The sequence below is a fragment of the Carassius auratus genome, chromosome 25 (genome assembly GCF_003368295.1).
Source record: "Carassius auratus strain Wakin chromosome 25, ASM336829v1, whole genome shotgun sequence".
Taxonomy (NCBI): domain Eukaryota; kingdom Metazoa; phylum Chordata; class Actinopteri; order Cypriniformes; family Cyprinidae; genus Carassius; species Carassius auratus.
In genome coordinates, this window is record NC_039267.1 from 11,749,263 (window position 1) to 11,777,191 (window position 27,929).

Genomic DNA, 27,929 nt, shown 5'->3' on the forward strand with positions numbered 1-27,929 from the left:
GTGCAGTGGAAAACCAAACATACTTTGTGTGAACAGCCCCTCAAACACTTTATTTGTGAGATGTTGCCCTTGTCTTCTTCTCATCACTAAAATTAACAGGAAGAGAGGAAGAAGATGAAGGAAGAGATTGAGCGAAGGAGAGCAGAGGCAGCCGAGAAAAAAAAACAAAAGGAGGAGTCGAAAGAAGGGAGCAAAGCACCATTCATCGCTCCGAAGGGTGCCTCCGCAAAGGTTAATGGCTGTATGATCTATTCTGACTCTTACAAAAAAGCACTGTAGGATTACCTTGTTTTTGGAACATAGTACTATAGTAATATGTTTTATGTAATACTAATCTGTGACAGATTGGAGAGAAAGCTGAATTTCTCAACAAATCTGCTCTAAAAAGGTAAGAAGTGTGTTTACTCAACAGTCAAACAAGTACTGGGCTCTGGCGTATACTGAGTTCATACTGTTGTTTATTTACACCAGTCCGGTTAAGACGTCACACACTCCATTAGTTTGCAAGATTGGAAACAGACTAGAGCAATACACTTCTGCTGTTCAGGTGAGGTATTGTAAACACTAGAGCAGCCACCGATCATTTATATCTCCGTTTGAGACGCTTATCGGTTGTCCAGCAGACCAAAGAAGTGACCAAATCACCCAAATCTCCTGTGGATGTACCTGTGGCGGAAAGTCTGCGGAGCATCAAGAGCATGTGGGAGAAGGGGAATGTGGTCAATCCCAGCCCGAGTCCAGCCAGCCCCCCACCGATCACCAAGGTACAACAGAAGAGTCGAGAGAGGAGAGTACAGGATTACTGAAACAAACAGATGAAGCAGTATTAATCTGACATACAAAAGTATGAATTCCTGCTAACTGTCCTCTCAGGAAACAGCTGGTCTGAACATAGGTGTGGCTGGTCGCATTAACAGCTGGAAAACCAAGACTCCAGAGCCCAAGCCTGCTGAACCCAAACCAGCTCCTGAACCAGAAAAACCGCCTGCTAAAACAGTGAGTCTGTCTTCCTCTACATCTGACTATCTATCTGTCTGTCTGTCTGCCAGTGCTACTGTAGTATTAATTATGTCATATTATAGTATTTATTAATATTCTGAATTAAATGATTCTGACATTATTATTGGTTTTAACAATGTCTATATAGTTTTTATTTCATTTTTATACCAGTTTTAGTTTTTCGTAATTTTCATTCTTAAGTTGAAACCTATTTCAGTTACTTGCCAAGGGTTCATTTTCTAATTTTCCAATGTTAGTGAAATGCAGTAAATAGGAAATGCTCTTCACATGGAGAGGAGCTTAATGGTTGTTTAACGCCATCTGTTGATGAAGGGGAAAGCTGGTGAGATACCAGGGATCTTGTGAACTGAAAATGAGTGGATTTGAAATGGAGTAGTGTTTTGTCAGCCCTAGAAACGATTTGTGCTTTGACATGAAACAAGAAATAGTGTTTTTGTAGAAATCAGTGAAAGGTCAAGTGTTGAAACTCGCTCTGCATTGATGTGGCACAGCTCCAACCCTCTCTCCTGAGCTATATTTCACTCATGGCTCTATGTTTATTTTAAGCTTCTTTTACCAGCCTTCAAGATCAGAGTCACTCATACTGTAACACACATACATTAGGAAGAGAACTGGAGACTCCAGTAACTGTATAATTGATATACAGTGGACCCGTTCGCACAATCTATGACCATCAGACAACCCTCTCTGTGGAGATTTTACCTACTTTGATAGATGTGGTTAGAGTCTACAATTTGCAATGAATACAGTAATAAAAACTGACTATGTTATTTATTTATTCATTTACTTTTAATTTGAACACATTTTAATGTGTTTTATGCTCACAGACCACAGAACGTTAAGGAGAATGGTCTTTATTTATGTATCTACATTTTCTATCATAGAATTCAAATGAACAGTGAAGTGTGGTTTCACACAAGTAGAAGTAAAATTAGATAAACACTTATATATTCTGCATGGTACAAGGTGGCCCTCCAGTGATTCTTCAGTGTATTGCATTTATGGATTAGATTTAAAAAGTATATATAGAAAAAAAATCCTATATATATATATATATATATATATATATATATATATATATATATATATATATATATACAATTAAAAAAAACTACCTTACCATTAATAAGCAGCAAATTAGGATCCTGAGGCAAAAGTCATAGTTAATAGTTAGATAATAGTTAGAATTGCTAATTTTTAAAATAGATGTAAGTTTACAGTTCTATCTCTAATAAATAAATTGGGTGACATTGATTTTTGGGCATGTGCCATAGAAACACTTTGATATTCTTTAAAGTACCTTGGAATACCATGTAAAAACCATGGTACATGTTTACAGTTTTCATTCTGTAGAATTCATATAAAATCTGTCAACCAACTGTATGTAAATTTAATTGGGGTGGTGTAATTTTGTGTTTTGAAAGGAGCAAAAGCCAGCTGAGGTCACTAAACCACGTGGTCCATGGGAAACAAAGGGCTCCACACCTGCCAAGGTAAGCTGAATGGGTGGAAACGTCATATGATGTTTAAGTCCATTTAAGTCAGTTATTTTATTGACTGTTTCCTTTGACCAACCTAGAAAGGACTGACAGATCTCGAGGTGCAACAGGAAAAACTGGTGGTGTTTGATACCTGTTGATTTTATGGTTTATTGTCCACTTTTACTCAAATTATTAGGTCATCTACCAACTTTACAATTAGCTAGATAGTCTTTAGACCTAGGATTAATCACAGGCCTCATAAATTCAACCAATGGCCCTGTTTCAAAAAAAGACCTTTCATCTTGAAGGGTCTGTGTCATTTAACTGGTTAATTTTATACTGTATATGACTGGATGGCAAACGTTTGATGTACAATGGCGCATCCCATTGTCCCTTTCTCAGATATTGTTACCAGAATGTTTCTCATTATAATTTTTTCCCCAATATTATTAATAGTTGTCCCTTTAATAGTAGCAAAATACCAATACAAGCTCTTGGCACTATTTCACATTTTGACAATTTGGTAGCTAATTCATAGCTAATTTCATATGATTTGCTTACCCCCTAGTGATGTTTATGTTTATGGGTGGACCTTCATAAATACTTTTTTGTTTCAGGTGTTCGCAGCCAAGAGTAAATTTGAATTTGTCACAAATGGTGAGTGACCTTTGTGTTTTCTTTTTCTTTTTCTTTTTCTGTGGAACACAAAAGATATTTTGCAGAATCGTTCAACTGCTTTTGTCCATGCAATGAAAATCAAATGGGGTCCAGAAAATAACTTTCGCCCTCATTGACATTCATTGGTCAAAAAAAAAATATATTTTTCAAAATATTTTCACAGCAATGAGTAGCTTTGCTACCTTAAAAGGGTGGAGCAGCCAGTGGGAGGTGTTTAAACTGACGATGCGGCGACAGCAAATGTCTGAAGTCATGACCCTTACTGGCCAGCAAGATTGTAAATCTCTCATTCGCATATCATGCCACACTATATTTAAAGCCAAGATCCTGTACTCCTGCATTGGACGCCGGCGTGTCAGGCATAATTCCAATGTGTTTTTTTTCACCCAGCGCCTCCCATTTAGCATTGTGTCGTGATGCGTCGCATTCCCTGCCGCAGCTGTTCTGTTGTGCCACTGCATGGGCATGAATCACTGGATTAGCATGATGTCACGCAGCAAAGCAGTTTAATATTCAGAGTTACAGAAAGGATAAAAGTATCACATTATGTCACATTAACCTCCTTAGCACCCAAATCTAGGACATGAGTCATGACAGGAATCTGTTTTTATGATTTATTACTATTATTTCTAAGGGACTAGTGAAAAATCTAGCAAAGAAGCTAGTGTCGGCGACCTCTCCTGGTCTTTCGGCTGAATTTGTCCTTGAAAGTGACATAGATGACAATGTACCAGGTATTTATCACACTTGTGGCAAAACTTGAGACCTCTGACCATGTCAGTTGAGTATATTCATCTGGGTCACGGCACCAACGTGTTAACTCTCTAACTGGGAACAGGTGCGGCCGGCTGATGTATTTGCTTTTGTGTATTTGGGGAAGTGTTGAAAAAGCCTGCCGAGTTATACACATGACATATGTAGAGCAAATGTAACTCGCTTGTACTGTCTCTTATGATAACTCATTAGCACATTAACAACGTATTCCCTGATGTTTTACAGGAACAAGAAAATAAAGACATCCAACGGAACCCAGATCAGCCCAAGTGGAAGATGCATCCATTAAATGTGCATGATTTTGCAACTTCAGGACACTAATCTTATATTGGATCAAGCAACAATTTACAGTACAAAATAAACATTTTGTAAGTTTAAGAAAAGCCTTTAAACTAAAACATTTAAATGTATTAAAATGATCATGAATGCACAAGCCAAATAATACATATTCAAGTATTAAAGGGTTAGTTCACCCAAAAATAAAAATTCTGTGATTGATTACTTACCGTCTTGTTGTTCCAAACCCGTAAAGACTTCGGAACACAAATTAATGGAACCTGTATGCGCAAAAAGAACACATGCTCATTTAATTTGCATAGGGAGAAATGCACATGAATGAGTTGTGCTATTGTCGACTGACACAGAAGGGAAGAAATTGTTGAATTAAGTCGTTATTTTTGTTTTCCTTGCACACAAAAAAAGTATTATTGATTTATTATTAACCACTGATGTTAAATGGACTATTTTAATAATGTCCTTCCAAACTATCTTTCTGGGCCTTGAACGTGGAGGTTGCGTTGCTGCCTACGCATGGTCAGAAAGCTCTCGGATTTCATCAAAAATATCTTAAATTGTGTTCTGGAGATGAACGAAGAACTTACGGGTTTGGAACAACATGATGGCAAGTAATCAATTTTCATTTTTGGGTGAACTATCCCTTTAATAATTAAACATATCAAACATTATTAAAAAGTGACAGGTGGATTTAAACCAACATACTGTAGAATTTGATTGGACGCAAGTGTTTAAGTGGAAACTGTTTTCACTTATCTTTTAAACATTGATACACTTATTTATTTTGCTCTCATAACTATGCATGATTATATGGTTGAATTTTATTATTTGCATTTAGCATTATTTTGTCCCTACTGTCCGGAACCCTATAAGATAAAAAATTAACCTAAAAACATTTTTTTATTGAATTATATAAACAATTTACTTTTTAATAACATCAGAAAATAAATGATAATAAACAATTATAAAACAATTACAGCTACCAGTAACCATTAAAACAGTTGCGATCACATTAACAAAACTGTCTTTTGTCAATAAGTGTAAACGTACAGTTCATGCAGAAGTCACTTTCAAACCAAGTAAATTTGTGCAACCAATGTAAACCTGTTGCGAAGTCTGTGTGGGCCTTAAGCAGACTTCCAGATTGTGTGGAATCCTATTGTAATGGCAGGATTTTGCTCATTAATATTTGCCAAACAACACTAAATTTAACTGCATCTTTCTTTAGACTGCATCTATAGTCTTGATAATGACATTATTAAAAAATTACAATTTTAATTTTAACCTTCCCATTCACCCTCTGAAGTTTCATGTTCATGGAGATTCAGATGACCTGTTTCTTTTGCACTCATGATGTAATGCTTTTTAACATGTTGTGGTTTAGGTGTTTGATCATGCTTTGCTAATACTGCTTTTGCCTTATGACTTTGCACTTGGACTCTCAAAGTCATGCTACATCTTAACAGTCTTACTGGTACAGCATTATAAATCATTTTGGTAGTAAAATAGCTCAACTCTTTCAAAATATCCATCAAGTTTGTCCTACCATAACAGCTCAGACTATCAGCGACTGTACAACTGTTGTATTGTCAATCAAGCTTTCACAGTAAAGTAGTGATACTTGCACAAATTGCCTCTGTGTGTTTCCTGTACTGCACTCATTGTCATTTGAGACAAGCTGTCTGCTTCTTTCTTTGAATGGATTGGGTTTCATGGGGTGGTAAAACAAGGCAGGTCTAAGAGAATGATTAGTTTTAGAAGTTAACTGAAATGCATCTGACAGTCTAACAATAGACGAAGGCTCTCAGTGCACGGCAATGTGAAGCGTTGTAATCACGTGGTCACACTTTTAATATGTTAGCCTTGAGACCGGGGCCCGCTGCTCTTACACTGCGCTCTAAAAGAGAGCAGCTCCTGAGATCTCTGGGAGCCACACACAACTCAGGTAAGAGTTATCTATTCCTACCAAATCGGTGTTGCATCTAACAATGTTTGTAATGTATCCTGCATTTAATCTTTGAAGTTCATAGTCATGTCTGACACAGAAGATGTGATGGATGAGGGAGTTCAGTGAGTAACAGTCTTTTACTGTATCATAACTGTATCATTTTTATGCATGATTTGTTATGATGAAAATGCATCGTATTTTCACTTACAAATCTTTTGTCTCTTTGTTTGTGTTTTATCTCATTTTATAAAAGGGAGGAAGGTATGGTATATTTTAATATTATAATTTAATATTAATTTATTAAGTTATTTATTTTTAACATAACATATATATATAATATACAATATATTTTTTTGCACCAAGTGTAATTACCAACAAACAGAATACACCTTGTTTGAGTAAAATTAGTGGAAAATAATTTGTCAATTTGATACTGCCTATACTAATTCTTATTATTTTAATAACATTTAAAACATTATTTATTGTTACTCTTCTATTCACTTGCTGTTAAATACACCTTTCTCCAATTACAGTAGATGACTCAAAGTCCAAACCAAAGTAAGTCCATCGTTCTCTTGTACGTATCATTATAAAGCTAGATAAAAACTTATTTTTAAAGACTCAGTCTTTTATCTTCAGATATCTATCAAATATCCAAGCACCAAAAATTCCAGAGGGAGAAAAAGTCGATTTTGATGTAAGTAGGAGATTTTTCTCTTTAAACACACATCCCTCTCGTGTTTAGACCACCTGTAACCTGTACAAATTATGTGTGTGTGTGTGTGTGTGTGTTTGCAGGACATCCAAAAAAAGCGTCAGGAGAAGGATTTAACAGAACTACAGTCTCTAATAGAGGCTCATTTCCTCCAGAGACAGAAAGACGAAGAGGAACTCATTGCTCTGGTCAACAGAATTGTGAGTGCTTCCTCAAAAATGTCGTTTATTGCTGATGTAAATGTCTTGCGTTTGTACAGCTCTTTGTAGACAGTAATTCTTATAGGTTTACATGCTTTTTTTTTTTGTTAAATATCAATGTCAAAAAAGACTTTGATATTCAAATTTTTGTTTTAAACAAGATCAACATCTTGCAGATCCTGCAAGAGGTACATAAACCTCCGAGTATGTGAATATGTGTTTGAACAGGAGAAGAGACGAGCGGAGAGAGCCGAGCAACAGCGAGTGAGAGCAGAGAGAGAGAAAGAACGTCAGGCCAGACTCGCCGTGAGTTCTTATCATATTCTGACTGTCAACGCCTGCCATCTTCTGCAACACCAGCTGTCTACTGGAACACCTTTCCACCAATGACACCAAACTAGTCCTGAATTTACACCTTCGTTGAGGATGTTAATCAAAATCTCCTTGTATAGTCAAACGAATGCATTTTACATGCTACTGGATAATTTCTACAAAACTTTCCATCTAAATTTAACTGATTCTTCGCTCAGCCACTGCAGTGAAACGATGAACTACAGGCTTATAACAGAGATGAAACCTACGATCTGAATTGTTGGCAGGAAGAGAGAGAGAGGAAGGAGCAGGAAGAGCAGAGGAAGAAGCAGGATGAAGATGCCAAGAAGAAGAAAGCTCTTACTAACATGACCCATCAGTATGGTGGCGTACAGCAAAAGGTCAGTGTTTCCAACTCCGTAAACGTCTAAATATTTGAAGTTACATGATAATGTTATGCAGTTTCTTCCACTGATATTATAATTACTGCTGAACTAAAGGGTGAAGGACGCAAAGGCGCAAAGAAACAGACCGAAAGGGAGAAAAAGAAGAAGATCCTGGCTGATCGCCGAAAACCACTGAGCATTGATCATCTGAGTGACGACAAACTCAAGTACAAAAGCTTTCATATATTGGCACATATTATTTATATGCATATTATTGGCGCTGGTTAATAGTTGACCTTTACCACCAATTAGTGACCTATTGACTATTACTGTAAAAACTACAAGTCAAATAAACATTTAAGATCATTTGTAATCATTTGGTTCATTCACACTTCAAAAACACTTGAAAAGAACATTGTCTTGAAACGCGTTTTAGGAAATAGTTACTATTACAGAAGAACCTACACAACTAGTAGGCTATCAAATGAGAGAGAAAAAACACTTGTTGTAATAGTGGCCATTCAAATTTTAGAAGAACGTGAAAAGAACGTCTCGAAACGCGTTTTTCGAACTTCAAAGCTGAAGTAGGGAACTTTTGACGCTCTAGCGGTTAATAAACAGAACTGCTTGCGTCTTGCGGAAGAACATTGTAGCCGGAGCTACTTCTGTCTGTTTATGTCTATGAAGAATCACAAAGGTACTGGGTTACTACGCCGCGGTATCCCCGAAGCAATCTTAAATAGTCCGAATATAAACATTTATTATAGGTGTACCCTAATGATTCAGGACAAGCTAAAACACGGTTTGGAAAATGGATTCATGGTGTACTCTTTTATTATGTTTATTTTTCTACATTTTGAACACAAACAAAGTTACGGACCGCAGCTCTGATTGGTTGATTTTTACCGGGAGCGCATGACTTTCTGCAAATGGCAATATGACCACTGGGAGGAGCCAGAGGAGCTTGATTTTTTCACAGATTATCTGTCTCATATTCTACTGTCAGGACATAATGACAGGTTTAATAAATATATAAAAACAACTTTTTTTTTACAAAAGTTCCCTACAGCACCTTTCAACTGCAACTAGGCGACGATGAAAACCCAGTGGAACTCCAGAAACTGGGAACTCGTTCTGTCTGAACCTTACCTTGTGTGTCCCTGGTTGCAGGGATAAAGCCAGTGAATTGTGGCAGTGGTTGATGCAGCTGGAAGCAGAAAAGTACGATCTAAACGAGAAACTGAAGCGCCAGAAATACGATGTAAGTGATTACTTAATTTACTTACTTTCAAGCTTTCAGATTGACGTTACGGAACATCTGTCAGACCCAAATTTTGAGTAAATGACAGTTTAATAAAATCCAGTTGACGGCGAACAGCTGGAGTTTGGTCTGAGGTAATTAGGTTGCGGTCATTCTCACTGTATCCTGTTTGCACTTATTAGTTGTCACGTTTCCGTTTCTCACAGATAAATCAGCTCCTTGCCCGCGTCCAGGATCACCAGAGGTATAAATCACAAGCTTGAAATCTCACTAACTACAGAGTGTTGAACCATGTTCAGATGTAAGGCCCAAAACTAATTTGAACCACTTGCTTTTCTCTCTTAGTGCCAAGGGACGCGGTAAAGGCAAGATGGGAGGAAGACTGAGATAGATGTTGGCAGCACATTTGAGAGGAATCTCTGTCCTCCTGCATTAGTTTTGTTTGAAGATATTTAAAAGCCATTATTCAGAACTTAAAGAAATGCTCTGGCTGTACAATTTTGCTTTGCAGTCGCTTGCTTATTTTTGCCATGAATAAATAATAGCACTTGTTGCACTGTTAGCTTCAGTGTACTCAATTTATGTTTATATTATTTAAACCAAATAAAAAGATTTAATCTGTGATTATTAAATTATATCAGCAACACATTGTATTATTATTATTCATATGTAACAGTAAATATAGTTGCAGTGCACCATACAATGAACAATGTTATGTGTGGAAATTATATGTGCAGATAAAAACACCAACACTGAATTAAACTACATTAATCAAAAGTTTTAATTAATTTTATATGACCAGAGTTTTATTATAAAAGTTTCATACCTTCACATAAAAGAGATGAGTGCTGCTTATGTTTCAGATCATGGAGGCTCACTATCAAGAGTCTAATAAAGGGGATTTGTTTACATTGAGCATGTCACCCTTATATACCAAGTTGAGATCACATGATCAGTCAAGTGCTCCTAAAACTTATGATCCTAAAACAATGTAAATATAATCATACTTAAAAATATTACTAAGTGCACCTTTGCAAATGTACAATCATACCAAAACTTGGAAATGAAGCCACAACATCAAGACAAACCCTTTGATTTGTTTGTATCACTACCTTTAATTTAGGATAGATTAGGGACACACAGTCCTTTAACAGGCCACACATTATCTGCAAATACATTATGTATCTGCTTACATACATGAGAGAGATCACTGAATGGGACGTGTGCAAGTGTGACGCCCTCAGTGTAGTTCAAGAACTGTCCGTTGAGTACATCAAATTATATTCAATACACACTAACTGACACCAGTGCATTTTTCAAGTTGGCTGTCTGTGAAATCCAGACAGAAGAGAGACGAGGCTGACGCAGGCCGCAGGGTTCGGGTGAAAGGGAGAGGGGCTGGACTTCACCACAGGTGTGTTTCTCGGATCTCAGCGATCACATGACTGGCTTTCTGCAAGGCCTAAGTTTGAAAAGAATTGAACATTTCTCTTCATATAATATGATACAACACAATACAACTATTTCAAATAATAATACATTTTAGAAAAAGCTTAAGTTAGCCTCTACATTAATAATAATGGTTTCAATTAATTAAAAATAATAAGTAATGCTAGTAATAATAAAAAAAGTAATGCTATTATTTAATATTATATCATTAATAATAAAGTAATATTCTTGATTAACAAATAACATTAATGCAAAGGATACTCTGCATTACTAACCATTGTTTCATGAATATACGTTATTATTGCAAATTATATATATATACTATAATATAATTATTAAATTATTTATAATCATTATTACAATCACTATTCATGTAAAGGCAACTCAGCATTACATTTTACATTAATATACATATTGTTATTAATATACATTATATAGTAATAATTAGTAGTATTATAAAATGCACTTATTATTAAAGGCAACTCTGCATTACTACACATTTTATATGAACAAATTACTTATACATAATTACATGTTTATTGAATACTATTCTTTAGTCTTAAATGATGCATTATTTGTAGCATTATAGAATAAAATTCATGTAAAGACTACTCTGCATTACTAATAATTTTCACATTAATATGCATTATTATTAGTAGTAATTTTAATTATACACACGCTATAATTATTACATAATAAGAAATTATTATTAATATTAAATAATATGATTGTAATGTAAAGGCTACTCTGCCTTACTACACATTATACTAATAAAATAATATATACACTAGTATAATATATATTAATATAATATTAAATAATTTAAAACTATTATTTAATCTTAAATAACAATGCATTATTTGTATCATTAAATTAATATTAATGTAAAGGCTAATTTATATACATTATTTTTACTTTATATTTATATATGTATATTATAGTTTTATATATATATATATATATATATATATATATATATATATATATATATATATATATATATATATATATATATATATATAATTATCATTATTATTAGCAATTAATTAAATGTTATGGTGAAGGCTAATTTCCATTACAACACATTTTACTTTAATATACATTATTATTACAAATTATACGTTGTTAATTATTATTTAGTTAATATTGTTTAATATAAAATACTAGTAGTATTATTAATATTAATGTAACGACTACATTACTAAACATGCTAGATTAATAAATATTGTTGTAGATTAATATAATTACAAACGTTTTACTTTGATATACGGCGTTACCTTCAGCATATCTGCAGCCTCATTGCGGCGCTGGGCCATGTCCTCTGACTCTGTGAGGAGGTCGTCCAGCAGGGCAGGTTTATACAGCTGCCCCACCAGCTCGCTCTGTAAGCTGTCCTTCACGTGGTTGACCAGGAAGTGCATCACAGCCTTTGGTACACTGCAGAGACAGAGACACAGAATGAGCAATCTGCTTAAAACATGAACCCAGAACCTGCTTCACGTGGCATCTACCTGTCCTGGATGTTTTTCCGGACAATGAGGAAATAGGACTTGATGAGCCTCTCGATGACCTCGCAGTCCCTCTGTTCACGAGCAGACAGTTTCCGGGTGACCGGCACAGGCTGGCCAAAGAGCAGAACAAATCAACACTAACTCATTGTGACCGTGTTAGCAAACAAACGCTTTTGTGCTCTCTGTGTTTGAAGTCCTTCCTCTGGCACAATCAGATGTATGTGTGTTTTATGGACTCACCACATCGAGCAGGTTCACTGCGTGTCCTTTCTGAGGGCTGGCGGGGACGGAGCTCTGAGGTTTAGTCTTGTCGTCACCCTGGCCTTCGTCTCCTTTCTTCAACATGCCTCTCCAGGTCCCCGTTCCTCCTTCCTGCTCCCCCTGAGCTCCTCCAGCCATCTGACACACACAAACAAGAACACCTTCACAGGACTGAACACCCACAAGTGTTTCATGCACCTTCCCGTGCAGTCCATTGCTGTTTTTAACAACGGTTCACACATAAAACACCAATTTCAGCCTTAAACTGCAAAGATACAACGTTAAAAAACAGCAGCAGCTGTCCAGGGTCTTCACAATCAACCTTTATAAATCAACTCAGCAAACACACAACAGAAGTTTGAGAAGATCCTGACGAGTAAAATCAAAGCTGTCAGTTTCGAGGATGGTGAACATGCAGTCAGGGGAGCAGTTTGAGTGGGTTGAAAATCAACTCCATGCTTTGCCCCTACACACCTTAGGACCATCGCCTTCAGCATGTGGCTGCTCGGTGGGCGACACTGACTGCCCACCGGGACCTTTTAAGGACTACAAAGAGAGAGACAGGAAGAGAAGAGGCTAGTCAGCTAGAGAGGAGGTCAGCAGGTTTAAAACTAATTCTAGAGACTTTGGTTTATGAAACAAACTCATGTCTAGAGAGGAACAGAGAAGAAAAGATCACTGCAAACAGCAGCCCATCAGGTTTTTGTTTGAAAAACATACAGTTTATCCCCGGATGATTTCACATCATACCTTATCACGGGGCACCGCTGAGGGAAGCTCTCTCATTCGGTTACGCCTCTGCTCCTGCAAGAATAAACTTTACACTGAAATGTGTTCGAATCAATGCATTTCGGTCGCAAATCTAAACGAAATCGTCATTAAATTATGTGTCAACCTCAATGTTGTTGTTCATGAGCCCACAGGCATCTGCGAAGTCTGGGTGTTTGGTGTTGATGTAAGCCAACTCAATCGCCACAAGATTGTGAACCTGGAGCACAGCGCAAACACTCATTTAGAGAAGATACACATGCACATAAAAAGCATGAGGGGAAAAAACAACAGCAAACAAACCATCTCATTGGTGACTGGGAGCCTCTTCCTGAGAAGAGAAGTGACCACTTCTACGATGGCATCGTGGAGCTTTGGAAACCTAAGCAACTCCTAGGAAAGAAACGTCAATAAAAGAAATAATCGCAAAAAGAAATTCAAACAATGCTGATAAAAACCATCAAATCATTTAACTACTAGCAATTATATTTGACTGTTAGATGAAGAAAATGATGGATAAGAAATGGTTCAAGTAAAATGTGTTCAATAAACATTACATTTTGTACTCTTCAGCTTCATGATCAGCTTAGTATAATTACTATATATATATATATATATATATATATATATATATAAATAATTAAACATAATTGTAAAAGAATAATAACACTAATAAAACTACACACACACACATATACACAAATAAAACAATACTGTTGAACCTAATAATACAGATTGATATAAAAATGTGAATATTATATAATAATATAATTTTATTAGTAGAAAGTCACAAAAATTAAAATTATAAAACAAAAACTATAATAGTAGTAAGAATATAACCGTATTATTAATCAAAATTACAACAATGCTAATAAAACTATAATAATATTAATACAACAACTAACTAATAAACAACTAAAACACAAATAAAAACAATAACTTATTTTTTTTTTTTTTACTAATCTAATCGCTTTTTCAGAAATGATACTTGAGTGTGGATGTTTATATGTAGCATATACAGATAAGAAACTAAATAAGAGACAATTTCATTTTGCACATATTCATTACTAAATTACACAAAATAAGCACACAAAAAAATCGATACATTTAATATCAACACATCCTTTAAATTGACACAGTATTTGCTCAAAATTCAAAAACTGACACTAGGTGGTAGGTAGGACATGTTTATTTTTAATCAGCCAATCAAAAAGGTATTCGCAATAGCGTTACTCTCAATATGAGCAAATATAGCCTTCGACATCACTGAAGGTCCATTCACTGTTTCTACACCAGATGTGAATGCTATAAACTATAACAGAACTCATTATAATCTGTGATGCTGTCTACACTGGACACGGCTTGTCATTCTCCCAGAACTGCTTCTGTGTACAACAGTGAGCGCAAGCTACATTAAAGGGATTATTACGTTTTGAATATGGATATTTTTCTTACAAATACACATTGATTCGCTACAGAAGGCCTTTGTTCATCCCCGGAGCCATGTGAGACACTTAATTTTTAATGGATTGGTGATTTTTAATTGACTTCTCTTGGACTGATGCATGCAACATTTTTTTTAAAATATAACTCCGACTGGATTCATCTGAAAGAAGAAAGTCATATACACCTAAGATGACTTGAGGGCGAGTGATTTATAGGCTAATTTTCATTTTGGGTGAACGAACCCTTTGCACTCTTTAGAGTCGGAGGAATTTTTATCAATGCTTTTATTGTTCATTAGTTGGAAAAACACTGAAAGTGATTCCAATGCCATTGTTCCTGTGTCATTATTGTTACATGGATGATGTTGAATGTGCTATCCATGTTTATTAAAGCTTCAGCTATTGTTCTTAGCATGAACAGGCCTTAACTGATGTACTGTATAAAAGTGGAAAAAAAAAAATTTGTGGGGAAAAAAGCGAGACAATGCAACAGGCAAAAAATTCGACATGTCTATGCGGACCAACCATTGATCAGTCTACCTGAGTGCTGTAGTTGCTGCAGTGCTGAATGATCCTCTGCATCTCTTCATGCACCAGCTCCACACAGCGCAGACTGGGCTCCTCCAGACGCTTCACCTGCCTCTTCACCAGCAGCTCAAACGACACCTCAGGCACAAACAGAGCAGGACGGGGACCCTGAGGAAACACACATCTACATTACAAACTACACAAATGTACACCTCATACTATCTAGCTCTTCAGTGTTATACAAGAGCCTTTTTAAATCCCTCTAATAATGAAAGTTTCCTCATTTGCTAAAAGAGAAACCTCTATCCATACAAGTACAGATGGCACTAAATGATAAAAAGGATGCAAGAGTCAAATAGTCACTGCAAAACCTACTGTAGCGTTCCTAATAGCTGTGAGGACATCTATGGTTGTAAGTCCTCCAAGAGGATCGACCGACTCCAGTGTCCTACCAAACGTCTCATGAAAAATATAACAAATTCTTGCACCACCACACCTAAAATATTAGAACAAACAACTACTGTTAGCACTTACACCACCTGGTTTGGGGTCAGCAGGATTTTTTTCTTTGAAAGAAATCAATACTTTTATTCAGCAAGGATGCAGTAAATTGATCAACTGATCAAAATGACATTTTGAAATACATTTAAAAATAAAACAGTTATTTTAAATTGTAATAATATTTCATAGTAATACTGTTTTTAATATAAATTTGAGCAAATTAAAGGTTTGATGAGCATAAGAGACTTCTTTCAAAAACATTTAATGAAACTGTACCAAGCCCAAACTGTTGAAGGGTAGCGTATATAGCGAATCAAACAGCTTTATTTGAGGGACTGGAAGAGAAAAGGAACTTACAGTTCAGCAGTTTCAATGTATTTGGCCGTTCCTTCAATAGTGTTGCAGTACTCGGTGGCGAACTTTGTGATGAGCTGCAGCAGGGTGGCGCTCATGTCCTCTACCGGCTCGCCGTAGCTGCCGAGCAGGGACTGGTACTGAGCTGCTAAAACATTGATACGTGTCTTCAGCTCCGGTAGACAGTCCCTAATGTGATGCATCAATAACCTGGCGGAAACAAACCATAGGTTTTTAATACTTCAAAAAACAGATATGCTCAGCAGAATTAATGAAATTTGATATTTCAAGCTTACACTCTGACCTGTTTAATGTTCTGGCGAGATACTTGGTTCCATTTCTGTTGGCGAGGGAGGGGTATTTCTTCTGCAGGAAAGCGTGCTCATCACGGATGGAGTCTGCCACACTTTTCTTATTATTGATATCCAGCTGACTCCTGTATTAGGACATTTAATCATCTTTTTTTTATGTTTTAAAAAGTCAACACTTTACTGTAATTATACATGCATATATATATATATATATATATATATATATATATATATATATATATATATAGATATAGATATATATATATATATATATATATATCTATATATATATATATATATATGTATGTGTATATATATATATATAATACCTGTTGACCACTCCAATCAGTCCTAGTTTGACAGGAATGACTCTGCCCATGAGAACGTCCATTGCATCAGTACCAGCATCCATCAGATCTAGTTTAGTCACTACAGCCAGTGTTCTGCGACCTGAAAGCAGAAAAGAAAAATATTTAAATGTCAAATGTTAAGTGTCACACAAAAAAAAACAAATCCTCATCACACAGCTATGTGGAAAAACACCACATCACACAAACTGAAAGGAACAGACAGTGTGTGCAAAAAAAAACAAACAAACCAAAACAAATGCACAAGCAGACCAAAATAAACTTTAGTATGCTGACCGTCTGGATCCACCTCACGGGCCACTTTCAGGGCTTCAGAGGTGGCCATGTCTGTGTTCGCTGCAGTGACGGCTAAGATGATGCAGTTGGGATTGCTGATGTATTTTAAGATCAGCTCGCGGATCTGCAGCTCGATATCTTTAGGCTGGTCTCCCACTGGGACCTGTACATGAATATATGAGTGTCAGCATCAAAAAATAATCCACAAAAGGAATATCCAAACAGGCCAAGCTAAGCTACTGAATAAAACACCTTTGTGATGCCAGGCAGATCCACCAGCGTGAGGTTGACAACATGTGGTGAGAAGATTTTCAGTTGAATTGGCTCATCACTGATCCCCTGTGAAACAATGACACAACGTTCAGTATTTGTTAAACTGCCGATGTCAATGAAGATGGCACTACGGTTCAGAAGTTTGGGGTCGGTAAGATTTTATCACGTTTTTAAAATGTCTCTTATGTTCATTATGGCTGCATTTATTGGATCAAAAAGTAAAAACAGAAATATTGTAAAATATCATTCAATTTAAAATAACAAACAACTTAAATTCATTTTATTCAAATCCATTTTAATTCATTTAAAAAAATTAAATGATAAGCATCATTACTCCAGTCTTCAGTGTCACATGATCCTTTAGAAATCATTATAATATGCTGATTTGTTACTTAAGAAACATTTCTTATTATTATCAATCTTCATTTTTATCAATTATAAAAAAAATCTTGGATTCTAAAAAGTTGAAAGGAACAGCATTTGTTTAAAACATAAATCTTTTGTAAATTTATAATATCTTAACTGATATTTTTTATAAATTTAATAAATCATTGTAAAAAAAATATATATGTATATATATATATATATATATATATATATATATATATATATATATATATATATATATATATATATCTTACTGACCACATACTTGTAAATGGTAGCACACATACAGGTTTAAAAAAAAACCCATCATCTGATTTAGTTCATTTAAGGACTCTTCCTTACCTTGTTATTTCCTGAAACTCTTTCGGTTTCATTTTCAATTTCTTGCCTGATTTCATCAAAATCTGTGTAGACCTAAAAGGCAGAGATAAAATATTAACAATCATGACATCTCACTTCACAAAGACTCCATGGGGTGGAGAGTGACATCACTGTTCGTAAAAAGTTTATGTCTGTTATATAAAAAAAAAGCGGTCATAGTTTCAGGGTTTCTTTTAACAGCACAAATGGAGCACAAACGAATGACACCGGTTTGGAGAGATTTGGACGCCATGGGGTGGAGAGTGACGTCACGTCACTGCCCAGAATTGTTTTTGTTTTTCTAAGAAGAAGAAATATATTTGAAGTTCATTTCAACAGCACAAACCGGCACAAATCGAGCACAAACGAATGACACCTGTTTTGTGCGATTTAGACAAACTGGGGTGGAGAGTGACGTCACAGCCTCCGAAAATAGTTTGGATGGATCTACGGAAGGAAAATAGATACTGTGTTTGTTTTAACGGCACAAACGGGCACAAATCGAGCACAAACGAACTGCGCTGGTTTGGGGGATTTGGGCGACATGGGATGGAGAGTGACGTCACACATTCAAAAAAAAAAAAAAAAAAAAGTTTAATATCTCAAACACCAAACCAGCACAAACGTTCGTTTCTGCGGCACAAATCAGCACAAACGCAGCACAAACGAATGGCATAATTTTGGTGATTATTTTTTTTTATGGGGTGCCAACTTCACGGAGGTTATGCAGTGTCTCTTTGATGTGAAGACTTTTTCCACCTTTACTCAAACGCGAGGTAAGCTATATAGAGATTTGGATGACACTGGGTCTCGATCATTAACTATACATACACAGATTTGTTTGTGATATTTGCATCTGTAATTTTTATGATAATTCATCAATAACTTTTGAACTAAAATGTCAAAATTACCAAAAAACATAGGAACAAATGAAACCAAATTTACACAAAAATATCACATGCTCTTGGAGGTCTTACAATCATGTTAGGATTAAACATATATATTCTAAGTCCACGCCCCCCTAAAATGACTCGTTTAAACACGCAGGATTGTTTCTGAACCTGGGAGACTAGCCTACAGTGTCGGCTGTGCACAAAGCCTGTTTCTATAAAGTGGGGCAATTCCAACTTTACAAGGACAGTCTGGTGCTTCTGACTCACAGTCTGTAAGTACGTTTTCATATTTAAAGAATTTGCCACTGATGATTCAAACATCAGTTTTGAGCAGTGTTGAGTAGAGCTTGTTGTTTGTCGTTTCTCTGATCACAAATGCAGACATGGTTTTATGTTTACGTGGCACGCAATGCATGAAAGTCATTATAATCAGTAATTATGTCCCCACTGGATGCAACAAATGTCTTGTTTGTAATGGGTTGTTTTATTGGTTTTGTGTCGTCGCACCGGGACACACAGCATCACAGTATGGTGAGGGGCATGACATTTCCATCACGCACTTGAGGCATTCGGCCAATCACAACGCACTGGATAGCTGGCCAATCAGAGCACACCTCCCTTTTCAGACTGATGAGCTTTGTTAAAATCGATCATTTCAGAAAGGCAGGGCATAGAGGAGGAAAAATAATGTTCAGTATGTGGAAAATAATGTGTTTTTTTTTTCCTTAAACCTCATAAACACATTGCATTACACCAAATACAAAAAATAATGTTCTTTTTAGCAACATCATATAAGCCCTTTAAAATGAATGACTACTAGTCAACCAGAAAAATACTTAGTCGAGGGCAGCATTAATATATATACACACTCACCAGCCACTTTATTAGGTTAACATGTTCAAAATTTGGTGTAAAGTACATGTGTACTTGGTAGGGATGCACGATAATATCGGCACAATATCGGTATCGGCCGATAAAAGCTTAAAATGACCATTATCGGTATCGGCCGATATGAATATTTCTGCCGATGAGCCAAACCGATATTCTCCAAGTGAAATAATTGACCTGTTTTTCAGATGTGAATGTCTGTCTACATTTGTAAAATAATAAATTTATGGTAGAATCAGTACAGAAGAGATACATGGATTTCTCTTCAGTAAAATTAAAGTTTAAATATATCAGTATATATTTGTATATATATCGATATCGGTATCGGCATCGGCCAAAATTATTTTGAAAATATCGGCATATCGAATATCGGCCAAAATCCAATATCGTGCATCCCTAGTACTTGGCACACTTAGTACCAATTGAGCATTGTTTAAATGCCACAGCCTATCTGAGTATTGTTGCTGACCATGTCCATCCCTTTATGACTACAATGTATTACTTCTGATGGTTATCTCAAGCAGAATAATGCACCATGTCACAATGCTCAAATCATCTCAGACTGGTTTCTTGAAGATGACAATAAGTTCATTTTATTCAAATGGGCTCCACAGTCACCAGATCTCAGTCCAATAGAGCCGCTTTGGGATATGGTGCAAAGGGAGATCTGCATCATGAATGTGCAGCCGACAAATCTGCAGCAACTGCGTGATGCTATCATGTCAAGTCAGTATGGAACAAAATCTCAGGAATGTTTCCAACACCTTGTTGAATCTATTCCACAAAGATTTAAGGAAGTTCTGAAGGCAAAAGGGGTCCAACCCGGTACTAGCAAGGTGTACCCTAATAAAGTGGTCAGTGAGTGTATATATACAGTACATACACACACTCCATTATAAAGATACTTAATATTAAATATTCAATCTTAATCACCCTTCATTTTAAATTACGAATCATCAATAACTTACTAAAATGTGGAATTAAAATTGGTGCTTAATACGAAATTTAACAAGAAGTAACAACTGAAACCATCTGAACACAAAATACTTACTGGCCTTATAAACATGTAACATTTTACTTAAACGTACCGCTGGCTAATAAAAGCACCAGTAATCAGTTTAAAATCTGTTTGATGAGTTTAAACTGGTTTTGAGGACAGCACACCTGATTTTGCTCGAGGAATTTGCTGCATGTTCTTATTGCCGAATACGCATATTTAGGGAGAACTGCATGTTTGCATGAAATTCCCTTAAACGGCATTGGAATACTACCAATTCATTAAGCTTAGAACAAGGTTAAGGACAAATTCATGAGTGTGTGTGTGTGTGTGATTTAGGTGAAAATTTTTCATGGGAAAAATGTTTATAAACATAAACTATCCATTGTTCATAATGGACGCCTAAAAAAATTGAAAGGGTCACACATATTTGTTATGACGCTGACTGTAAATTCTTTGTCTGAATATCTGTTGTACTGCTTTCCATACCTTGTTTTTGGTGTGTAGAAATTTCCCCCACTCTTCTCCATCCACTCCTGTGGGAAACAGCAATGGCAATAAAATGATTAGTGACACAATTCTAGGTTACATAGCTCTTACTCTCTTCTGAGAGTTTACTCTGCTACATAGGATAGGCTTTTGTTCCACAACAACATTTTTCAAAAGCACCCAGTACAGCAAATTAAACAAAAACTGCTACAAAACAAAGGCAAGCGAAGTGAATTGTGGGTAGCACAGCATTCATAGCTTATTCTAACACACACTGTCGTAAAAAAAACTTTGAATCTTCACTACATGGTGACATTTAAATATCAATTGATTACTGATATAGAGTTAGTGTTAGTAAGTAAACAGACATTCAGAGTCCCAATTTGTTCATACTCACCACCTCAAATATGAAACCGGATTGTATGCTAAATAATTCAGTTTTGGGTTGTTTAAGCTAAGCCATTGCATTGGCAGCTTAACCAAAGCTTATAATCAAAAAATGAAAGCAGGATGAGGAAAAACACAAAGCTACTCAACACAGGCAAAAGGGCAAGGAACAAGGAAAATAAGACCTTTGTAAAGACGCCCATTTTTCCACACATTGGGGTCTGTGTTTAAAGAAAGATGACAGAGGGTTAGCCTGCAGCAATTCAGTCTTTATAGGACTCTAGAGTAGCCAAAACCACATAAATGCAGAGACGCCCATGCTAAAAGCTTTATTTATTGACTCTTATGAACTAGATTCCTTGTTTTTTTTTAAATTTCACATATTTTATTTAAACACACAGCACACAGGAATAATCTGACTCCGATTACTACCTTTTCCTTTATCTTTTGACTTAGTACCTGACACCACTGCATTGCCACTGATTGAGTAACCAAATTAGAAACAAAGCAGACTTTGAAGAGAGACTTCCTAAATCCCATAGACACACACTGCAAGTCATCAATTCATGCTTTTCTGAAATACAATTAGAATAAAGCAGATACCATTCTCTTCGCTGGTCTTTCTTCTGTCCTCGGGGTCTACGTGCACCAGCTGGAGGATGAGAGGCCTGCGGGTGACGATGCCCGTCCCACGGGGCAGGAGGTCTTTGCCAACTAAACTCTCCAGCACTGAACTCTTCCCGCTGCTCTGTGATTGAGATGAAGCATAAAAACGAACATGACTAAATACACCTGGGTTTCTGAACATTTAGGCCAGTATCATATTACTAACACATATTAATGGGAGATAAAGTGTGACAACTATATTGTTTGTTATGCATTTTAATAGTAATGTTATACTGTTTTAAATAATCTCATTTCAATATCATCACTAGTTTTTTTAGCTGAATAAATTAAATAATAAGATCAGCATCAATTGCATATTTGTTCAGTTTGGGCCTCTGGATAAAATTGTAGTTTTTATACAATGATATTATACAAAATAAAAAAAATGAAATGCATATAAAACTTTATTTTTTATTTCATATGTCAGAATGTAGAGGGTTAAGAGACTTTCTTGGGCACCCAGACAGCCATATCCTCTAAAGTGAATGAAAGCCCCTGCTTTAAGACTCTTTAAACTTATTATACCTTAAGTGTGTGTGACTACTCTTCTTCATGAGTCATCCATTCAAGGTACAGTACTATCAAGTATGAAATACCTCCATAACGAAATGAAGCAGATATCTTGTGTAATGTCAGGATGGAAAAGATCCACAATCTTTTTTAACTTAGTTCTGCTCTATCTATTTTGTCTTTCATGTACAGTAAGTCCTGCAGCTGTCCAGTCCAAACACGCTGCCAGAACTGTCAAGTTCAGACCGACTGTGGCGCATCTCTTCATGTGTTAGCTACTGTAACTCAGATCAACACAACCCTAAAACTCACTTTGTAATATTGCTGATACTGTTAAAACACAAACACATTCCTAAAAGTAGAAATGTTCACATTATATCCCTGTGAAGTCAATTATTCAAAATAGGAATCAGAAAACGAGCGATGACTTGCGTTAGCACGCTAGTTAGCTGGACAGCGCCGATAACATTACTTGAAAGCTCGCTGCAGATTTGTATTGTAGTGTCTTAGTTTGCTCACTTTAGAAACCATTCCGAACATTGGCGCCCAAAAATGCTGTCTAGGTAGGTAAGTTACCTCAATAGGATTTGAGACACTGCCATAGACCTGTTTCAAACTGAATGGAAACCGCAACTAAAACATTAACGTTACCTGCGTCCCCACCACTGCAATCTGAGGCAGCTGGATAATATCCGACCCGACTGTGTTAAAAACATCCTGGAGTTTGTTAATGACAGGAATAAGAGCCTCCATCGCGTTGACGATCTCTTCCTCTGTCAAAATGAATGAGCTAAGGCGAATACCCCGGCTAAACACGGCACAAAGTCATCCAATGTCCCTCACAGGGGCACCATGAACCAACCAACCCGGCCGCGGAAAAACTGGGCCCCGGTGCATTCTGGGACTTGTAGTTTTAGACGTGACAACAGCTGGTGACCCACTTTTGAATTTTCTGGAAATAAACTACACTTCCGAACATTGTTCTGAGTTTTTGCGTCAAGGCAACTGTAACTATGGGGTGCAACAAAAATATTTTGGAGCTTTAGGAAAACATGTTTTGAACGAGGTAGCGCCGAAAATGGTTAGAGTGGCAATATTACATAAATTATGACATATATATAGGCTATATATATACATATATATATGGATAGATAAGAGCCTTTCAATTTAACATTTGTACACACAAAACATGTATTTTACAATCAAAATGTTGTAAATTCAAGTTTACTGAGGGTACTAAAAATGCTCCCATATGAATAAATATTTGCGTTATATGAAAATCCTGAGGAAAAAGTCCATCACATAGTTTTCAACACTATTTATTGTTAACCCAAGTATACATACATCTGGGCTCAAATTGTCCATTTCAGATTTATTTTCATCCATAGGATTACAATGAAGAAAGTGCCAGATGAGCCTACCGAGACTCATTTAATAACAACTATGTCAGCGGGTAACAGTAAAAACAACATGAGAGCTGCCTTTAAATATTGCACACAGGATTATTCAACAAAACAGGTCACAGGTGAAGTCATACAGGAACACAGCTGTTATACATTGTATTTACAAAAAGAAAGAAACATTGTCAGGCAAATGCTAAGTTGGTACATTCCCCTTGGCTTTTTTATTTCAGGGGTAACACTGCCATATAAAAACAATCTCATGTGTTTTGTTACAAACATACACTATGTTCAGCCAAAATACACCTTGATTCAGAGAACAATGTCACACTTGTACCTTCCTAAAACAAAAGCGGTTTACAAACCCAACTGCGTGACCGATGTCCATGACAAAAACTAAGACCTACTTTCTCTCAGCCATGCAAACAATAATACACACAAGGTCATAAAAGTGCTCCAATCTGATTACATTAAACTCAGTCTACCACAATGAGTGGGAAAGGCACCTCTCTAACAAACATGTCCGAGTTTGCAAGAAACTACTTCAATATAATGAACTATAATATTCACAGCAATGCAGCAAACGTTTGTTTAGCTTCACACAAAAATAAGAGACCATTTCATGAAGATGATTCAACCATGAGCATTTAACACCAACACAAATTATACAATTTTGGATAAGAAGAGAAGATAATGGAAGAGCTATATGATCTGTATGATACTTTCACCAAATTATGATTCAGGATTTCAGTTGCTAACTAGGCATGAATTTATTTTTTGTTTGTATAACAACTTGTTTCATATGATCAAGAAAGTGCAACTTAAACATAAATGCACACTAATATTAGAGTGTCTTCAAATGTTTTTTGTTATTAACAAATTAATGACCATTTATTTTAATCTTAAGTTTAGTGCTGCAGGGATGAAAGGAAACTCATAAAACACCTAAAACTAGACTCTCGGGCTATTAAAGGAACGGTCCACACAAAAATTAAAATGTGCTAAAAATACATATTTCTGAAGTGAATGGGTGCCGTCAGAATGAAAGTTAAAAAGCACAACTGCAGTCCAACAATTAATGTCTTGTGAAGTAAAATGCAGCATATTTGAGAAACAAATCCATTAAGAAGACGTTTTTAAACCAGTTCTTCGTTTATAACACTGCTTTATCGAGTGAAAAAGTCATCTTGTCTGAATCAGGAGAGAAATATGCACAGATCAAGTACGGTTTACTAAAGAAAACAGTTCAATAACGTTCTAAACAAAAATTATGTGAGTGGTCAACAGGGCATGGGCTTTATAACTGGATCAAGTGTTATTATTTTTTTTTATCATTATTATATTTTTATCAGATGTTTGGACTCTCATTCTGACGGCACCCATACACTGCAGAGGATCCATTAGTGAGCCAGTGAGCTAATGCTAAACTTCTCTAAATCCATTCTAATGAAGAAACAAACCCATCTACATCTTCGATGTACTGGGGGTGAATACATTTTCAACAAATTTTCATTTTGGGGTGTACTATTCCTTTAAGAGGCCACTATCCAACAGTGTCAATTATAAATCTCAGTCAAACCGATAAAAACTCCAAATGCACCCATTATCTTAATAAATAACAGATCAGTCGCATGTAAAATCAAACCCCACTTATCACAGCAGCAAATAAATAACTCCATCTAAATCAGACATAAAATAAAAGTGCGATGGTCCGGTCTATGGCCCACTCTGAGGTTCAGGAGGATGAGGTGCAATCAGTGTACGTGGTGACCATGTTTCCCCTTCGCTGGGTCACCGTTCTGCAGTGCTGTTTGGCTGTGCCCTGAAACCTGCTCTCGGTCCTTTTTATGTGTCGGTCAAATGTAAACATCTTCTCCATGTCTTCAAACATGTCCTCAAAGACTCCGCTACCGAAAGTACCCTGGGAGTGTCTCTTATGGCGGTTGTGCGCTTGCTGGTGTGCCCTGAAGTGCTCTTCAAAGTGCCTTTTTGAACGAGCTTGCCTGTTTTGGCTATAGATGTCAAAGTTTCTGAACATGTCGTCGAAGTTAAAATCAAAGGAATGAGGAGAACGCTGCTCTCCCCCTCTGTTCAAGTCTTCATTGCTGAATGTATTGTATCCTGATTGGTCATACTCCCGCCTTCTTTTCTCATCGGACAGCGTTTCATATGCTGCAGAACAAGTTAAAAATGTATGCATAACAGAGTGAACAATTTGAAGAATTTTTGATTTAAACAACAAAATTGATTTATTTTTAGGCTGCATTTAATAGAACAAAAATAAAGGTTACTTCCATATTATCATTGTTAATAATTATTCTCTATTTTAATATATTTTAAAATTAAATGTATTCCAGTCGTGGCAAAGACTTTTATCATGCATTTCTATCTAAGTGCTGTTCCTGAGCAGACTCATGAATAGCTTTTTCCCTACAGCTGTCACCTTACTGAATTCTCTGTATATTGATTGTACATTTGTAACTTAGACACTGTACATTCTGTACTTACTGCACAAAATATAAAATGTTTATAAATATTAAAATATATCAAATAAATGCATTCATGGTGAGCATTAGTGACTAATTACCAAAATATGAACTGTTTTTAAGTACTAAAAACTTATGACAGGTGCTGTATATAACCCACCTTCTGCAATCTCTCGAAATTTGGTTTCCGCATCGGGGCTCTTGTTCTTGTCGGGGTGATATTTCATGGCAAGCTTGTGAAAAGCTTTTTTGATCTGACGTTCGGAAGCATCTTTTGGCACCCCGAGGACGTCGTAGTAGTCCTTTCTTGCCAGTATGAGTTCTGTTATCATCAAAATGCAGACGGCGAACATCAGTGTTGACTGTGCCGTGGCCATACTTCTGCCTGTTTGATAACAGGGTGGAAGAGAGAGCAGGATTTTGTGAGTTCAGCTTGTCTAAAAACCAAAGTAATTCATCGAGAAGTTCCACACCTCTTAATAACAATTATTGTATTATTGTAATATAACAGAATGAATCTCTATACATTTCAGAAAAAATAAAGATGATGCACCACGCCCCCTTTGCGGTTTTAAACATTATAATAAAATATTTAGAATATATTACAAATTATATATATGCCAGTGTATATACAATATTCTGTACATGTTTGCAGTTTCTTTGACATTATAACGTTAATGTATTTTCTTTATATTGTTTGTGACATTATAAAACCCTAGCAATACGCCTTTCGAAACCAACTTTAATAAGACTGATGAACTCGATTAACGTTAGCCCGTTTGCTAACATGATGTCGCATTACCAACAACAGATCCTTACACATATTCACATTATTAAAAGACGCCACATTATTTAAACCAATAATAAAAGACCATATTTTAGCACCTGTACTCACTCCAGTTGACAGCACCGTTCAAAATGTCCAAACCTGGCCGACCGACACTGATGTTTTTAATAGTTGGGCCCAGAGCCATATAGAGAGAGAGTTGCGACAACGGAAGTTCGAAATGTTTGGTTGTCACGTGATTCGTGTAGACTTCAAATAGTTCCAGGAAGTGCTTTGGCGGCCATTCAAACTGATAGAGTAGAGGGACAGAACTGCGATTTCTGGTAATAAGGAGTCAATAAATGCATTTATTTTATATGTTTATACAACACACTGACATATGTACGTAGCATGAGTATGTAGTTACAGCGATGTTGTTTTTAAAATATCAAATCGGGTAATATTTGAGGATTAGTGTTCAATTACCGATATTTTAAAAACGTATTTCAGGCTAACCTTAAGTTTTATAAACACGGGTTCCTGTTGCCTTTTTACGTTACATATTGTCCTTTTTTTCCACTGATCT

At 36.1% G+C, this 27,929-nt stretch overlaps 4 protein-coding genes across 9 annotated transcripts in view; 2 read left to right on the top strand and 2 right to left on the bottom strand.

Annotated features, from left to right (window-relative positions):
• cald1b (caldesmon 1b) overlaps positions 1–5,876 on the top strand; it is a 31,222-nt gene extending 25,346 nt beyond the window's left edge. For both annotated transcript variants that reach the window (XM_026202610.1, XM_026202612.1), the window contains 8 exons: positions 100–231; positions 345–388; positions 472–547; positions 624–764; positions 874–996; positions 2,445–2,513; positions 3,119–3,158; positions 4,179–5,876. In XM_026202610.1, the coding sequence (XP_026058395.1) occupies positions 100–231; positions 345–388; positions 472–547; positions 624–764; positions 874–996; positions 2,445–2,513; positions 3,119–3,158; positions 4,179–4,192 (639 nt within the window). In that variant the 3' untranslated portion in view covers positions 4,193–5,876. The remainder of the gene's footprint in view (positions 1–99; positions 232–344; positions 389–471; positions 548–623; positions 765–873; positions 997–2,444; positions 2,514–3,118; positions 3,159–4,178) is intronic.
• A 95-nt stretch (positions 5,877–5,971) lies between these two features.
• On the top strand, positions 5,972–9,840 carry tnnt2d (troponin T2d, cardiac). Its single transcript, XM_026202618.1, has 12 exons — positions 5,972–6,192; positions 6,271–6,317; positions 6,449–6,456; positions 6,729–6,753; positions 6,835–6,892; positions 6,994–7,110; positions 7,339–7,416; positions 7,710–7,823; positions 7,923–8,035; positions 8,979–9,069; positions 9,276–9,313; positions 9,415–9,840. Exons 2-12 carry the CDS (start codon positions 6,280–6,282, stop codon positions 9,458–9,460), a joined length of 726 nt encoding a protein of 241 aa, XP_026058403.1. The 5' UTR covers positions 5,972–6,192; positions 6,271–6,279; the 3' UTR covers positions 9,461–9,840.
• Positions 9,841–10,164: 324 nt separating this feature from the next.
• dnm1l (dynamin 1-like) lies at positions 10,165–23,576 on the bottom strand. Of its 4 annotated transcripts, XM_026202613.1 has the most exons (20): positions 23,343–23,576; positions 22,119–22,263; positions 21,701–21,736; positions 21,129–21,175; positions 17,844–17,915; positions 17,094–17,180; positions 16,842–17,004; positions 16,527–16,647; positions 16,191–16,322; positions 15,890–16,096; positions 15,407–15,527; positions 15,044–15,199; positions 13,362–13,451; positions 13,186–13,278; positions 13,041–13,094; positions 12,765–12,836; positions 12,270–12,428; positions 12,030–12,139; positions 11,796–11,955; positions 10,165–10,531 (listed from the first exon to the last, which is right to left on the bottom strand). In XM_026202613.1, the coding sequence occupies exons 1-20, from the start codon at positions 23,442–23,444 to the stop codon at positions 10,475–10,477; spliced, it is 2,184 nt and encodes a 727-aa protein (XP_026058398.1). In that variant the 5' UTR covers positions 23,445–23,576; the 3' UTR covers positions 10,165–10,474. The 4 variants fall into 4 exon arrangements, with proteins under 4 accessions (XP_026058398.1, XP_026058399.1, XP_026058400.1 ...); XM_026202614.1 differs by lacking the exon at positions 21,701–21,736; XM_026202615.1 differs by lacking the exon at positions 12,765–12,836.
• Positions 23,577–23,996: 420 nt separating this feature from the next.
• Positions 23,997–27,596, bottom strand: dnajb9a (DnaJ heat shock protein family (Hsp40) member B9a). Of its 2 annotated transcripts, none has more exons than XM_026202620.1 (3): positions 27,473–27,596; positions 26,738–26,962; positions 23,997–26,263 (listed from the first exon to the last, which is right to left on the bottom strand). In XM_026202620.1, exons 1-3 carry the CDS (start codon positions 27,549–27,551, stop codon positions 25,827–25,829), a joined length of 741 nt encoding a protein of 246 aa, XP_026058405.1. In that variant the 5' UTR covers positions 27,552–27,596; the 3' UTR covers positions 23,997–25,826. The 2 variants fall into 2 exon arrangements, with proteins under 2 accessions (XP_026058405.1, XP_026058406.1); XM_026202621.1 differs by having other exon boundaries at positions 27,463–27,577.
• Positions 27,597–27,929: the final 333 nt, after the last annotated feature.

Excerpts from the sequence above, each read along its gene's own strand:
- dnm1l (XM_026202613.1), bottom strand. The coding sequence starts at position 23,444 with ATGGAGGCTCTTATTCCTGTCATTAACAAACTCCAGGATGTTTTTAAC. Across the intron at positions 13,279-13,361 it reads TCCCAGTCACCAATGAGATG|GTTCACAATCTTGTGGCGAT; the intron begins GTTTGTTTGCTG and ends GCTGTGCTCCAG. Across the intron at positions 11,956-12,029 it reads CGGAAAAACATCCAGGACAG|TGTACCAAAGGCTGTGATGC; the intron begins GTAGATGCCACG and ends CTGTCTCTGCAG.
- tnnt2d (XM_026202618.1), top strand. The coding sequence starts at position 6,280 with ATGTCTGACACAGAAGATGTGATGGATGAGGGAGTTCA. Across the intron at positions 7,417-7,709 it reads AACGTCAGGCCAGACTCGCC|GAAGAGAGAGAGAGGAAGGA; the intron begins GTGAGTTCTTAT and ends AATTGTTGGCAG. Across the intron at positions 9,314-9,414 it reads CGCGTCCAGGATCACCAGAG|TGCCAAGGGACGCGGTAAAG; the intron begins GTATAAATCACA and ends TTTCTCTCTTAG.
- dnajb9a (XM_026202620.1), bottom strand. The coding sequence starts at position 27,551 with ATGGCTCTGGGCCCAACTATTAAAAACATCAGTGTCGGTCGGCCAGGT. Across the intron at positions 26,963-27,472 it reads GAACGGTGCTGTCAACTGGA|GCAGAAGTATGGCCACGGCA; the intron begins GTGAGTACAGGT and ends GTTATCAAACAG. Across the intron at positions 26,264-26,737 it reads ATTTCGAGAGATTGCAGAAG|CATATGAAACGCTGTCCGAT; the intron begins GTGGGTTATATA and ends CTTGTTCTGCAG.